At 39.6% G+C, this 16,272-nt stretch overlaps 1 protein-coding gene across 5 annotated transcripts in view; it reads right to left on the reverse strand.

Annotated features, from left to right (window-relative positions):
- cacnb4a (calcium channel, voltage-dependent, beta 4a subunit) overlaps positions 1-16,272 on the reverse strand; it is a 354,954-nt gene that overhangs the window by 246,542 nt on the left and 92,140 nt on the right. The window contains exon 1 of one of the 5 annotated variants that reach the window (XM_072579849.1): positions 10,193-10,517. The exons of the other annotated variants lie outside the window; for them this stretch is intronic. Within the exon in view, the coding sequence (XP_072435950.1) occupies positions 10,193-10,237 (45 nt within the window). The 5' untranslated portion in view covers positions 10,238-10,517. Of the gene's footprint in view, positions 1-10,192; positions 10,518-16,272 lie in introns of those variants that run through there. 5 annotated transcript variants of the gene reach the window in all.

Here is a 16,272-nt window from a genome sequence, read left to right on the forward strand (position 1 = left end):
ATATAATATCTGCTTAACCTTTCAATCAATTTGAGTCCAGTCTTGGCTTCCTCAAGTCAAATTGTGCTGTCAAGCTTCTATCAATCTGATGTCTTCCTTCTGAAGGTTGCTCTACAATCATGGCTTTTCTCAACCATGAAACACAATAGTTAATCATTCTCTAAAGCTACATTATAAATCACAGAAAATACAAATATACCAAGAGGTGTAGCGGGTTAAAAGAACAATACAGCATGAGAAAGTAGGGATACTTCAGGGGATCAAACTAAAAAGACAGATGTCAGAGCATGCATTAGAAGATACTGGAAATTTGCAGCTAGTTTCAGATACATGTGTAAGAGAGTACTTTGAGACAAAGGGAGATATGAAAGGTAAGAAACAGCCTGCCCTATTCTGTCTTTGAGGAGAAAGTGAAGGCTGCAGATGCTGGAGATCAGAGCTGAAAATGTGTTGCTGGAAAAGCGCAGCAAGTCAGGCAGCATCCAAGGAGCAGGAGAATCGACGTTTTGGGCATGAGCCCTTCTTCAGGAATGAGGAAAGTGTGTCCAGCAGGCTAAGATAAAAGGTAGGGAGGAGGGACTTGGGGGAGGGGCATTGGAAATGCGATAGATGGAAGGAGGTCAAGGTGAGGGTGATAGGCCAGAGTGGGGGTGGGGGCGGAGAGGTCAGGAAGAAGATTGCAGGTTAGGAAGGCGGTGCTGAGTTCGAGGGATTTGACTGAGACAAGGTGGGAGGGGGGGAAATGAGGAAACTGGAGAAATCTGAGTTCATCCCTTGTGGTTGGAGGGTTCCTAGGCGGAAGATGAGGCGCTCTTCCTCCAACCGTCGTGTTGCTATGGTCTGGCAATGGAGGAGTCGAAGGACCTGCATGTCCTTGGTGGAGTGGGAGGGGGAGTTGAAGTGTTGAGCCACGGGGTGGTTGGGTTGGCTCAACACTTCAACTCCCCCTCCCACTCCACCAAGGACATGCAGGTCCTTCGACTCTTCCATCGCCAGACCATAGCAACACGACGGTTGGAGGAAGAGCGCCTCACCTTCCGCCTAGGAACCCTCCAACCACAAGGGATGAACTCAGATTTCTCCAGTTTCCTCATTTCCCCTCCCCCCCACCTTGTCTCAGTCAAATCCCTCGAACTCAGCACAGCCTTCCTAACCTGCAATCTTCTTCCTGACCTCTCCGCGCCCACCCCCACTCCGGCCTATCACCCTCACCTTGACCTCCTTCCACCTATCACATTTCCAACACCCCTCCCCCAAGTCCCTCCTCCCTACCTTTTATCTTAGCCTGCTGGACACACTTTCCTCATTCCTGAAGAAGGGCTCATGCCTGAAACGTCGATTCTCCTGCTCCTTGGATGCTGCCTGACCTGCTGCGCTTTTCCAGCAACACATTTTCAGTGCTATTCTGTCTTTGATCTGGTGAAAATAATTTTAAGAATGTTAAGTAATTTTCCTTGGGATACTTGAAGCTTTTTAAAGCACAACTAAAGCAAACTGTTTCCCTAAGTGAGTAAAAAGCCATGAGAACACAATTTAATATTTGTTGTTCGATAATGGAGGGTCTGCTGCTGTTCAATAGGGTCTTGTGAGGCAGATGACAAGCCCACTGTGTGTGTTTGAAAAGGCAGGTAGGCACAAAGACAGCAATGGTATAAACTGGATCACCCAGCAAACAAAGCTCAAATTTACCTGCGTTGTGTTCAGCCATTCCTGAAGAAGCATCAACATTGAAAAGGGCAGCGTCAGCCTACCAGAATGTTCGAAGCCACATGATCCCAGAATTTGCATGTTGATGTGAGAGCATCTACATTTTAAAAATCATTCTTTCTACAGTCCAACACACCAAGACGACTATTGATGTTGACACAATAAACCCCAATAAAGAGGATTCAATAGCTGATGAGATCACAGTAATGATAGCATACATAATTCTTCAGATTGAAGAGAAAGCTCCAATATATTTTACTATATTCAATTTTGTTTTGAGCGCAATTATATCTGTAGTATTTACTCCAGTATTATCCCCAACACAAAAGAAATTAATATATGATGTGAGTAGCACTAAATGTAGTGTTTTCTCACTGTTAATCCCTACATTTTGTATTTAAATCCTAGATTTTAGATAGACAAAGAACTGATACCGACGTGGCAGTGGGAGTTTTAAAGCTGTTTTCTCCCTGGCCGTGAGCCCAATTTTTCTTTTAAAATTAAAACTAATTTGTATTTGAGCATCTTTAACTTTGGTTTCTCTTATATATTGTCATACAGTGATATCTCTCCATCCACATGATGAATGACCGGGATAATGTCCAAACTAATGTCACTCAGAAGAGTTTAAAATGTTGTCCACATTTAACATGCTATAAATACCTCCCTGTCATCACCACCTCCGTGGTGGCACAATGCAAAATGTCTAATAGGAGACTGGCACAGAAATAAATTGTGTACAACTAAATACCATTTGAGTCGCAGATTATTCTTGCTCTCGAAAGATGCCCATTGTTGATGGTCCTAACAAAGCAGTGTTTACACAAGTACTCCTATAAAATTCTCAGAGCAAGATGTCGCCTGATGATAGGGTTCAAATCCATTATATTAAAACAGAAAGGTCTTGCTATGACAGTATATCAGCTTGCATGCTGGAAGTCAGATGCAGGGCTGATTCTATTATTACTTGCCAGCGTGGGTGCCGATGCCTGTGTCTCAAGGAACCTTCAGACACTGTTAACTGCATTGTATAGAGCAGTGCAGAAAACACTGCTTCTTGCTGCCAATTAAGTGTTCAAAAATATTAATAAGAGGCTTTCAAATTGGTGCAATGCAATTGTAGCAGGACCCCTGGGAGGAATTGGTTATATAGTCTCGACCCTGCTAACAATTAGAACAAAATGTGGAAAATGCAAAGTGTAATTTCTCACCAATTGAACTAGAGAATGGGTTGCAAAAGGTAATGTTTTTCAAAGAAGTGTCATCACTCTGAATGTGGCATGGATGGGGTTGTCATCCATGTAAAGGATTAAAGTTGATTCAGCAGTTCCTGGCAAAACATCAGTTCTGGCTGTGTTCTCCCTTTCATGGCACCTAATAAAACAGAAGTGTCTCAGCATGTGGGGCAAAGAGAACAGAGCAAACAGATCTATTTATATCGTTGTGCCCTGTAATGCAAGAAAAACATAATTTCACTGGAATACAAATTAGCTCTTAAAGCATTGCATTCCAAATCAGAAAACGCTCATTATAATATCAGCCTCGATGCAGATAACATTGCAGACTGAGTTATTGCAACTTAGTAACTATAGGAAACAAAATCAATTCTAATAACTTAAAGGATGACAAACTGCCAAATGCACCACTGGCTTCTTGGTAAACCTTCATCCTCTCCTTTTCTTTCCTTGTTTTTCCCTTTCCCTCTTCCTAAGGTCTGAAGTTAAACAGTGATCACCAAAGGTCATTTGGCATGCAACAATTTGCACCTCTAAAAAAGACCTTTACTCCAGTTACTCAAAACCTCTCCATTGAGTCAAAACAAGGTATCAAGCAGCAATAGAAGGAAGGCAGAAGAATGTGATGGAATACATCATGGCCAAAAATCAATCCTGTCATTGACTGATATGCAGATTGATGTGCTTGCAACAGAGCTCATTGGATGGCAGTTAAAAGCTGATGCTCCATTTCGTAACCCAGAGATATCACACACAATTACACCAAGAGTGAGCAGGTACATGGGCAAGAAAGACGAAGTCAATTCAAGATGAATTCCTGCACAGAACTGTCAAGGTGATAGTGATTGGCCACATGGAATATAAAAATATTTTTTGGACCCCAGCTTTCCGCCGCCAGGAGCCTGAAGCAACTAACATCAATGAAATGTTACTTTTGTCGGTGACTTTTATATTTGTCCCTTCGAAGTTAGTTTTTCCTGATGAGATGTTTTCACAGTTGACAAGCTCACGTCCATTAGGCTATTCAATCAACTACAGGAAATTCCAAATGGCGGCAGGATGATAGATCTGAGTTATATTGTTAAAGGCCATTAGAAAGAAAATGCATTGAAAATAATTTCTCCTATAAACAACTTTCACTAGTATTTGTAAACAATGCTGATCCCATTGTCTGGCACTTAAGCTAAATAACTGTCACAAATTACAAAGGAACAACCATCCAAATAGTCCTCATGAAGGGAGTTGAATTAATTGAAATGACTGAATAGCACAAATTAAGTCCATTACAGGACTGGATAAAATACAGGATCAAGTATGGCTAGTCGTCTGAAAATTGTTTCGAGGTAATGTCCCATTGGTGATGACATCTGTATAGTTTTTCTTTCTATTTGCTGGATATAAGATTTGGCTCCATCATCACCTCTGTCTCTGAAATCAGAAGACCATGATTTCAACTACCACTCCAAAAGCGTGAGTGTATAATCTTGGCTGCCTCTCTTGCATCATAATAAGGGAATGCTGCATCGTCAAAGGTGCTGTCTCTTGGATGAGATGTTGAAATAATATCCTTACCGTGCTCCCAGATAGTCATAACATCCTGTATTACATTTTGAAGAGAAACAGAGGAAATATCACAGTGTCATGGGCAAAGTTTATCCCTGAACCAACATAATTAAAGTGAAATATCTGCTCCTTTATGTCATTATAATGGTGAGATGTTGGTGTGCACAGCATGTTTGCTGCATTGAAGTCATTCACTTCAAAAGGACTTCATTGCCCATGAAGCATTTAGAAGGACCTGACATCACAAAATCTGCTTAATAAATAAACAGAGCATGCTGAAGAAACTCATATGGTCTGGTGACATCTGTGGGGAGAGAAACAGAGTTAACATTGAATACAGTATGATATTTTTTCAGAACTGAAAAGAGTAATATCAGACTCAAAACATTGACTCAAGTTTTTCTCTCTCCACATATGCTGCCAGAGTTCACGAGTTTCTCCAGAATTCCCTGTGTTTGTTTCAATTTTTGAGCATCCACAGTATTTTGCTTTTGTTTGGATGCTTTGTTACTGTCAATTTTTCCTTTGTTTGCAACAAAGCTTTGTTTACAAAGAAAATCAGTCTTAATCTTCTCCTGAAAGCCATCAGGTGGGTTCAAATCTAATCCAGATAACCAAATTAACATTTCTGCCCATTAGCAGTTCAAAATGGAATGAATTATGATCTTTTCAATTCCCATCTCCAATAAATGATAGGCGATCAACTATCTCTGAAGGTTCCTCAGTAAACAATGACATATTCCAGGTGATGCTAGATTGGAACGTGTTATGTCTAGCTCTATAAGTAGCACCCCTGATTTTTGGAATTGGACTGTTAAATGTACAAGTCCTACTCAAGGTTAGAACAAAACAGTCTGGGCTGCCACTCCAGTGCCACACTGAAGGAAAGCTACACTGCTGGGGTGCCAACTTTCATTTGACATGTGAAACTGTGCTCCCACATGAATGCAAAATATCGAATGATATTGTTTTGGAAAACTGCAGAGAATCATCCCTGGTATCCTGGATATTATTTACCTCTCCATCAAGTTCACAAAAACGAATTGTCTTACTGTTTTCAAAATGCAGTTTGCTGCACATTAGATAGGTTCAGAGGTAAAATCTGCAGTCACAGTCACCACAACTGACATTAATTTTCATTTAAAATGTAAGGCAAGATGTTGAAGATTACATGAAATTGCATCAGATTTCCAACACAGAAAGATGCCATTTGACCCAAATGGTGCTTATGTTACAAACCAACGTCCTTTCACCCTAATCATTTCTGCATATGTTTCCAATCCTTTCCCTCTTATAGACTTATCTAACATCCCCCTAACGACATCTGTGTCATTTGCCTCACCTCTTCAAATTCCACATTCCAACTTGTGGTTAAATAATGCACTGGTGAATTCAAAAGTTCTAAAACTGGAAAACTGTAAGCAATTCATATGACCTCCAGTTGTCAAAACAGACAACTGCTAACCCAATAACCAGGTCACAAAGTTGTCTTGAGTATAATTCAGCACACCTAGGAAATTTGTCTCAGTGTCTGCCATAATGTCTGCTTGTATAACAGCTATTTAGTTAAAAACAACAAATGCTGGAGATCATAACAGCTCAGATTGCATCCATGGAAAGAGTGTAAGCTAACGTTTTGAGTCTAGATGTCTTTTCCATTAACTTGCTCACTCTCCATGGATGCTGTCTGACCTGCTGTGATCTCCAGCATTTGTTGTTTTCAGTACTGTTTCCAATAATTTGCTCCTCTCAATTTGTTTAATCAGGACTTACGATTGCTAAAATATTAAGAAGCAATTACATGTTGCAAGCATTGTGCAAGTAAATAAATAATTTCTAGATATTACTTGGCTCCAAAATGTCTGCATTTCAGTTTGAAGCTCAGACTGGTCTCTCAAGTGCCAGGTTTAACTTATACACCATTGCAGATGACACTATGGTAATTCATTCAGAAAACATAAAGTGAAAACTGCACTGAGCCAGTCCCGTCCCCTTCTCGGAATGAGACATCATGATGTGGCTGGAAGCAAAATTGAGAAATGATTGATTCCTTACAGTAACTGCAGCCCTACCTCCCAATCTTTGATAAGGAAATCACTTTGTTTAAAACTCACTGCAATGAGTGAAGTAATTAAAAGACTGAAGGACGCTTACTTAGGAACTAGAATGTTAAGAAATCTTGAGAAAGATCAGCAATTAGGTGTGAAAATTTTTAATTAATGTGGTTGAGAAAATGGCAAAAATTGAATGGATACTTGTTTTCCTCTTATCAGATAAAATTGCTACAATTTACACTAACATTTTCCATTTATTTCTGGCATTCTTTTTGCCTTTACCCAAGTATCTTTCTTAGCAGGGATCAATGTAAACTTTGCATCTTAACGGCTACCAGTTTGGGATTCAAACTGAAGTGTACACACATTTTGAAGCCAAGTGCTTATAAACTTTGTGGCCATGTTTAAATATTGATTACTTCATACCATAATGCTGCATGTAATGTGGTTTTTAATACATTTAGTATTAGGTCTAGTTCATTTACTTAAAGAAATTCCAAGATTCAGGAAATAATGTAGGAAATGATTACTTTCCACAAAATAAGCTCCACTGTCATCAGCTCCCGAGAATCCCAGAGTTCACGTGTTACATCACCTAATCCATCAGTGTCTTTTCTCACACTAGATCATCTTTATACAGCCCACAAAATAAGTTACGCCAAATATTTATAAATTACTGGTTAGGTCTCAGCTTCAGTACTTCTGGACATCAAACATCACAAATGACGTCAAAGCTTGGACAGGGTGCTGAGGAGATTCATCAGAATGGTACAAAAGAGAGACTTCAGCTTTGTGGAGACACTTGAGAAGCTACAATTGCTCTCCTTTGAGATGAGATGATTAAGAGGAGATTTAATGCAAGATTTGAAAACTGTATACTTGAAAAGGGAAAAGAAAATTAAGGCTATGCAGAAAACTCAACAAAATAGGTTCAAAGACAAAATACAGCAGATACTGAAAATCTAAAACAAACAGAACAATGGGGAAACTTAGGTCTGGTAGCATTTGTAGAGAGAGAAACAGAGCTAACATTTTGAGTCTGGTGTGACTCTCCTTCAGAACACTCTTCTGGCCAGTCCACCTTTAGGACAGTTCGGAAAATTTATTAGATTCAAAACAATAACTTTGTTTTTCTCTCTCTAGAGATGCTGCCAGACCTGCAAAGTTTCTCCAGCATTCTCTATTTTTCATGGAGCAAAGTAGGACCGTTTAGAACAGTCTTCCAAGGAGTCAGCACAAACACGATGGGTCAAATAGCCATCGGAATGCTCTCAGGCATTCTAGTTTAGCTACCAAAAGTATTTCCATGGTGACTGAAGTATTACTATACAAAACCTGTAAAAACTTTATAGCATAGAGTAAGACAACTTGGTCTATTACATTAATGATGATTGTTTGCTAGGGAATGTCAGCACCAATACTGTCACCTAGCTCCTGCTATGGTATGACATCTCTTTCCTAATATTAAATCAACTGCTGTCTGAACAATACACAATGACTTCTATCTCAATGACAGTTTGTGGTTCTGCTCTGTCATAACTCTTCACATAAAATAATTTCTCCTGATAACTTTTGCAACCATTCAAAAAATATCACAGCCATTCACACAAAGTTCTGAGGTTGCTGTAATACAGGTAAAAGCACTGGCCCTGAAATTAGTGCACTTAATCCAGACTGATGCTTCAGTGTGGGTACTGAGAGAGGGCTGCACTGTTGCAGCTGACATCGCTCAGATGTGACATTAAACCAAGGCCCAGTCAGATGAAATTTAAAACAATCCCACAGCAGAGTTTGAAGAGAAAGAGAGGTCTTCTTATTGTCTTGACCAACTTTCTTTCTTCAAGGAAGTTATCAGGTCACTATCATGTTGCCGTTCACAAAGCTTCAATGCACCCATACTAGAAGTCACATTGTTTATAGTACAACAGGGTCACACTTCATAATAAAAAGTTACTTTATTAGCTGTAAAGCATCTCATCTTAAGGCTGTGAATAAGTCTTCCCTTCTTAGTCAACCTCACAGTTTCACATCAATCTACCATTGTTCTTTAAATAATTGAATTTTACACAATTTTACTTACCCAAGTATAATGCTATCAAGCCATGAAGGTTTTACATTATATTATGTAATCCAAACACTGCTGATAACAACATGGGCTACTGCTGTTATCAACACTGTGCCAGTTCCCTCATCAGACAGCAACATTCACTCGATTAAGAGCTAACACTTGCTTTTAACTTGCCCTCCAAATTCTGAGGCTTAATGAAATTAAGTTTTGTTATAATTATTAGAAATTGACTATATTCAAGAAACCAGGGATGAGATCTCCCACTAATTTAATGGTTTTCTTTAAAAGTAGCACTGTGCACAGAACAAAACCAAAATTCAAAAACAGCCAACGTTGCTCACTTGCGTCATTAAGGTTTGTAATTTGCTTAGAAGGATTAAATGTCAATCAAAGGATATTGCAAAAATATGTAACAAATCTTTCAAAATAGAATCTATATCAGAAGTTAATCATATAAGATTATCCTCATTATAACATTTGGAACATACCAATATAAAATATCCGTGCTGTCACGTGCAATTTACACATCTCCCAAAATAGTGTTCATGGAAGACAGTAACTGCTGTTAAAAGCAGCCATTATGACATTATATGGAAAAGACTTTTAATCTCAATTATACATCACTCTCAGTCAAAGCTGGAAGATGTGAAAGGTGCATTAGTCAATTTAAGACAAGTCAAAAGAAAGCTACAGTCTGTTAAGAAAAGGAATGGATTGATATGGCACATAACTCACTTGAGGAAAACATTCATCAACATAATATAGGCATCATAATCACTGTACCTAACCAAATAGATCCATTTGATCACAACCTTTCACATTAACTGTATCTTAAAAGTAGCTAATGGCAGATGTAATCTATCAAAGGAAACAGAGCTTTTTCACCAGTGCTGTAATGCCACTTATTCTAATATTACAGTTTACTATACAAAATGGCTAAAGCACATTAGATTCAAGCTAAGTGAAATTATGTTAACAAAGCAAGAAGCATCCTCCATACTTGTGCTCCAAGAATATTCTGCCTGAGCACAGTGTTCTGCCGTCCATTAAGAAACATACAAACAAACGCACCTCTTCAGAGACAGTCTGGTTTAACTTTGGATTCTGAATTGGTTAGATATGTGGAGAGTTTAAATAAATGGAAAGAAAGTCAAAACATTTTCAATTTGGCTCTGCATGTGCAAGTTAATTCTGTTATTTTTCTCTTGCTTCAAAACGCTGTGCTAATAGTTGTCATGTTGGGGTTGTTAAGGCTTGACAGAGAGAAGACACTATCCATTGCTGCTGTTTTCTGCTACTGCTGCTAAGAAACAGAGAAACTAGAATTGCTGGTGACTACAGCCATATCAGGCCCCAAGTCGCCTCAGATATTGACAGTATCATTTCTAGCTTTCATGGAAGATTATTGCAGGTGTCACCGAATTAAAAGAAATCTCTGCTGGGTGACAGAAACAGCAACCAGTGTTATATTTTTTTAAAAGAACATAACCTACTCTATCTGCCACTCGATAACACTGCTCTATTCCCTTCGCTCTTCCCAGTTCACTCGCACAAAATTTACTCACCGCCTCCGAGTCATCGAATCCATGCAGGTACAGATTGTCGTACATGGAGCTCTGATCAACCAGCACTGCTGATAAACACCACAGAGTATAAATATGTCAGTCCGGCTGCAAATGGAGAGCCAGGAGGCCAAGAATTCCAGCGCTTGCTGTTGTCTGTTACAGAGATGCGTAACCCAGTCAAGAATCAGATAGATAGATAGAGAGAGAGAGAGAGAGAGACGCTGTTCATTCACATCATGGAGAGCAGGTTATCCCCACAGGCTGCTCAGACCTGGCATTTCTCTGCCTTTCAACTACAGAATAAAAAGCATCCTCTCCTCATCAGCTCCTGATGACACAGCCAGAAGGGGACTCTATGATTGGCTGAGCTAGACTCCAGTTAGCTGAGGACTGCCTTTGTTCCTCTCGTCTGTAGATGAGGATTCGATGGCAAAGGAGAAAAAGCTTCTTCACCTGCTGAAGTGATTTGATAAATTCCTTCTGCATTAGATAAGCAAGTTATTTTTAGCCATTTGCACAGGGACGTCCGTGATCTGCCAGTTGCAAATATTCAATTTTGTATCCTTATTTTGACATCAGCACCAGAATATATACAATTAACCTGCCTCTATGTTTGCATAGAAATTACATGCTGAACACGCCTATTGGCCATTCCTATTGGCAGGCTAACTGAAGCATGTAAGCATTTCTATTATTTCCGTTAATTTCATACTTAGCACAGGCTTATTTGCATCAATGTGCAGCTCCTTAAAGAGAAAGTATGTCTTCATTACACAAGCTCTGATCAATAAAATAATTATCACATTGCCATTTCTTTAAGGTAGTAACATGTTTTCACATAGGTCTATGTAACCTAAAACCAAGTTTCCGTACCTCAGTCTCTGTGTTACACACTTTCTAACTGAGGTGTGCGCATCTAAAGTAACAGGCCATTATAATGTTTCTTCGCAGCATAACATATTATGTCAGTGTTTCTTCATTGAGTACTAACTGGGATTTCTTCCCTAATTATTTAAAGGAACACGGTCTTCAGAAATTTCGAGCTCACAACATAGATTTTCTTGTGTATTGTCTGTGCCAACAGAGAAAGTGAGGGAAATTACTGACAACAATAATGCTTAGGGTTCACTTTCAAAGATAATAACCTTAGTGAGTATAGGTGCAATTTTCTGTATAATTCAGGTGACTCACATTGCACTTACCATGATTGAAATTGAACTGAGAAAAGGAATTTTCATCCAGACTTGATTTTTCTTTTCACGATTGTGAGTGTCACTGGCAGTTCTTGAATGGGGAGTGACTCTAAAATACTGTTAGTATTATAAGAAGTTCCAAGTTTCCCTAGTTTCCCAAGAAGGTGGTGGTGTGCTAATTTCTTGAATTTGCAATCTATGTAGTATAGATATACCTAAAGTAATGTTACCAAGGAAACTCAAATGTTAGGCCCAGCAACGTGAAGGAATGGTGACTTGGAGATGGTCATGTTTCTACATTATCCGCTGTCCTGGTCCTTCTAGGTGGTTGAAATTCTGGGTTTGAAAGATATTAGTAGATGTGCCTTGGTAAGTATATACCATGTCTCTTGTAGATGGTACGCTCCGTTGACTCTCGTGAGTGAATGGCACAGGGACTGAAATGTTTAAGGTGGTGCATGGGATACCAAACAATTGGGTTGCTTTATCCAGGATAAAGTCAAGGTTCTTAAATCTTGTTGGAAATGCACTCATCCAGGCAAAGAGACACTAGTGCATCACACTCCTGGCTTGAGATTTGAATTAAGAAAATAAGGATCAAAATTGATGTTGAACTCATATGCAGATACAAAATTTGAATTTTCTTTTTATTCACTCACAGGATATGGGCATCATTGGCTGGGCCAGTATTCATCGCTCATCCCTAGTTGCAGTTGAGAAGGCGGTGGTGCGTTGTGTCCTTGAACTGCTGTCGTCCAATTTGAATAGATACACTCACAATGTCATGAGGAAGGGAATCCCAGGTTTTTGACCCACTGACACTGAAGGAAAGGCCATACCTTTCCAAGTCAGGATAGTCAGTGGCTTGGAGGGAAATTTGCAGGTGGTGATGGTGGTCCCATGTATGTGCTACCCTTGTCCTTCTAGACTGTAGCAGTCATGTGTTTGGAGGGTATTGTATCAGGACTTTTAACTTAAAATTGTAGTGCACATTGTGTCAAATGATCATGACATATCAAAACATGCAACCATGTAATTTGTGATAGAAAGGAATTCTAATCAAAGTTCTTGAAAAGATTTGTAGCTCAGGTTGTGAATGACTTGCTCGCTGAGCTGATAAGTTTGTTTGCAGACGTTTCGTCACCATACAAATTAATATCATCAGTGCACCTCTGGTGAAGTGTTGGTGATCTGTCCCAGTTTGCTGAGGTGGGTGGCATAATTTCCAGCTTTGTTTCTTGATGGTTGGTATATGGGGTTCAACTCTACATGTTTGTTTATGGAGTTCCGAGTTGAGTGCCAGGAATTCTGTGCATGTCTTTGTTTGGCTTGTCCTATGATGTTGTGTCTTCCTGTTATGGTTGTGCAGGTACCAGTGGACTACACTTTTCACGTAATCTTGCTTTTAAGACACCATATAAGTGTTCTTCTTCGGCTTTATGCAGCTCCGGGATGCTGCAGTGTGTTATGATTTGCTTGAACAATGTTCTGATGATATGTTACCCTGCCTACTTCAAGGACATATCAGAAATGACCACCACACTACTCCAACCCTTAGATATCATTGTAGCCCACAAACCAACAACTATGCTATGACAGCTATTGAGAAGTATAAAGGATCCCATAACTAAGAGAACCAACATTATATACAAAATACCATGTAAAGACTGCCACAAACATTACGTAGGTCAAACCAGAAGAAAACTAGCCACCAGGGATCACAAATACCAACTAGCCACCAAGAAACATGATCAACTATTGCTTGTAACTATGCACATGGACAAAGGTCATAAATTCAACTAGGACAACATATCTATCCTTGGACAAGCCAAACAAAGACAAGCACGGGAATTCCTGGAGGCCTGGTACTCAACCTGGAGGTCCATTAACAAACATGCAGAGTTAGACCCCAAACACCAACCACTAAGAAACAAACCCAGATATGATATCATCCACCTCAGCAAACCAGGACAGATAAATAGCAAGAGGGACAGAACACCAATGCTTCACCAGAGGAGCACTGATGATGATATCTAATATGGTGACGAAATGTCTGCAAACAAACTTACTAGCTCAGCGAGCAGGTCAACAGGAATTCTATGTATAACTTCTACGAATTTGAAGATTGACCAGCATCAGTATTTGCATAGTTATGATAGTTAACAAGGCTATGAAATATATGCTATGAAGCTCAGCAGCAAATGGTATCAGTAGCATTAGGGGGAATTTGTGTTTGAAGCTCAGCTGCACATGAGCAGATAGGACTAATGCTATAATACTGCTGATTTCCCATTACAATGTTGTAATGTTAATCTTTAGGCTTTGCCTTTTAAGCAGTAAAGTACAAGTCAAATTAATGTGCCTCTGGGTTGTGGGCTAGGGTTGCCAAATGGCTATTTTCAGGATGAAGCAATAAGAGGTTTAAGGAAAGACAAGCTCTTATATGTTGACTCCTGGAGTTTAATCGTTTGATAACAACATAGGAAATCAGTAACCTCTGGGAAATAAAATATCTAGGCATACATCATCCTTTTTAATTGGTACAAAGAATACAGAATTAGGACAGAATTCAGTTTAAATAACTTTGTGTAATAACTATGGGGAACAAGAGTGAAACTGCCAATAAGATAATGAAGGGAGATATTGTGATTTTTAAACAACCTGTTATGACACATCTCTGGGGCAGCTAGGACTTGAATCCAGATGTTCAGGCTCAGAGGCAGGGACTCTACCGTTGTGCCACAAGAGCCCTAAAATTAAAAGGGTGGGGGGGGGAGGGGAGGAATTGTCATATATTTATCCCAATGAGATATGAATTGATTTAGAGAAGCTAAAATTATTAAGTAGGTTTAACTTAATTCAATTCTCCTTATGGGAAGTTGCATTTTAGCACAGAATGTAATACAGAATGGTAATTATCATACTGGAAATATGAAATATAAAGCCATTGATAATGAGTATTTTGATGTGCAGAAGACCAAGACACTCGGTTCAGAACTGGACTATGTGTAAATCCCTAAAAATTGTCATTAGGTGTGATGGAAATGTTACATTTTAAATGTGTGTTTTAAGTACCGTACGTTCAATAAGCCTGTAACAGCTGACCTCAATGTTCAAGAGCCTTATTGAAAACACTCCATGATCACACAACTAAAAGGCTAAGTGGACAGACACTTCAGTACAGTATTGAACTGCCGTCTTCCTTAATATGTCATGGTCCTGGTAAGAAAAAGGAATCAATATCTAAGGTGTTTTAACCTTTATTCATCCCCCAGGACCATGACATCAAAAAGAGATAATTTGGTTATTTAAATCAATGCTGTTATTGGGACCCTGCTGTGTGCTAAATATAGGTTGGTAAATTCATTTTTAAAAAGTAGTCAACGTAGCTCACTGAAGTATTTTAATGTATTTTGGTAAAAATGACTAACTATATAAAGGGCTCTTTACTTTCTCACATCAGCAAAAGGTGCAAAAGGTTTTGAAAATATGACACAATTGTCTCACAACTTCGAAACAGTAACTTGTGAGATCTCCAGCAGGTAATTGGGGGGGGGGGGGAGGGGGAAAGGATTTTTTTTTAGAGCTTCCTCATGTTGTCTACAAAAAGATCACTGCAGAAAGCTGCTTGGGTAATGGAAAATATCAAAGTTTCATGGATCGCCACCCAACTCAGGTATTATGCAGGTTAAAAGGGGCTTTATAATAAAATAATTCACTGCTGAAATGTCAGTAAATATATCCCCAAGTTTTTAAGAGGAATGATATTTTTCTGACCTGAGTGAGTTCAAACACCATTAGTGATACCATGGGCGGCACAGTGGCTCAGTGGTTAGCACTACTGCCTCACAGCACAAGGGTCACAGGTTCAATTCCAATCTCGGGTGACTGCCTGTGTGGAGTTTGCACATACTCTGCGTGGGTTTCCTCCCGCAGTCCAAAAATGTGCAGGTCAGGTGAATTGGCTATGCTAAATTACCCATAGTGTTAGGTGCATTAGTCAGAGGGAAATGGGTGGGTTACTCTTTGGAGGGTTGGTGTGGACTGGTTGGGCTGAAGGGCCTGTTTCCACACTAAGGGAATCTAATCTAAAACAATAGAACCCAGAAACAAGGGTAGCTGCTTAGCCTCCATAAGACTGTTTGCCATTCAATTAACTCATGGCTGGTCTGCATCTTAACTCCATCAACACAAAGCTGGGTGAGAAGGTGAGCTGTGAGGAGGATGTAAAGATGCTTCAGTGCAATTTGGGCAAGTTGAGTGAGTGAGCAAATGAAATAAAATGTGCATATGTGTGAAGTCATCCATTTTGGTCACAAAAACTGGAAAGCATTTTCGTTTCTGAATGGCGATAGATTGAAAAAGAGTGAAATGCAACTAGCCGTGGGGTTGCACTGAAAGTAAACATGAAGGGCAGCAGTAGGTGAGGAAGGCAAAGGATATGTTGATCTTCACAGTGAGAGGATCAAGTACAGGAGCAGGACAGTCTTTTTGCAACAGTACAGGGCCTTGGCAAGACTAATTCTAGAGTATTGTGTGCAGTTTGGTCTCCTTATCTGGGGAAGAATGTTCTGGTATGGCAGGAGTGCAACAAAGAGAAATGTTAATCATCTCATCTTGACATTCGATGGCATTCCTACTGCTGAATCTCCCACTATCAACACCCTGGGGTTTTCCAATGACCATAAAGTAAACTTTATGAATATTGCGGCTACAAGACAAAATCAGAGGCTAGGAATTCAGCAGTGGGTAATCCCTGTCTCCCCAAAGCCTGTTCACTGACTTCAAAACACAAAGCAAGAGTGTGGTGAAATCCTCTCCCTTCCCTGGATGTGTACAGCTTCCAATAACACTTTAAGTTCAATACCTTCTAGGCAAAGCATCCTG

The sequence above is a fragment of the Chiloscyllium punctatum genome, chromosome 10, assembly GCF_047496795.1.
Source record: "Chiloscyllium punctatum isolate Juve2018m chromosome 10, sChiPun1.3, whole genome shotgun sequence".
Classification (NCBI taxonomy): Eukaryota; Metazoa; Chordata; class Chondrichthyes; order Orectolobiformes; family Hemiscylliidae; genus Chiloscyllium; species Chiloscyllium punctatum.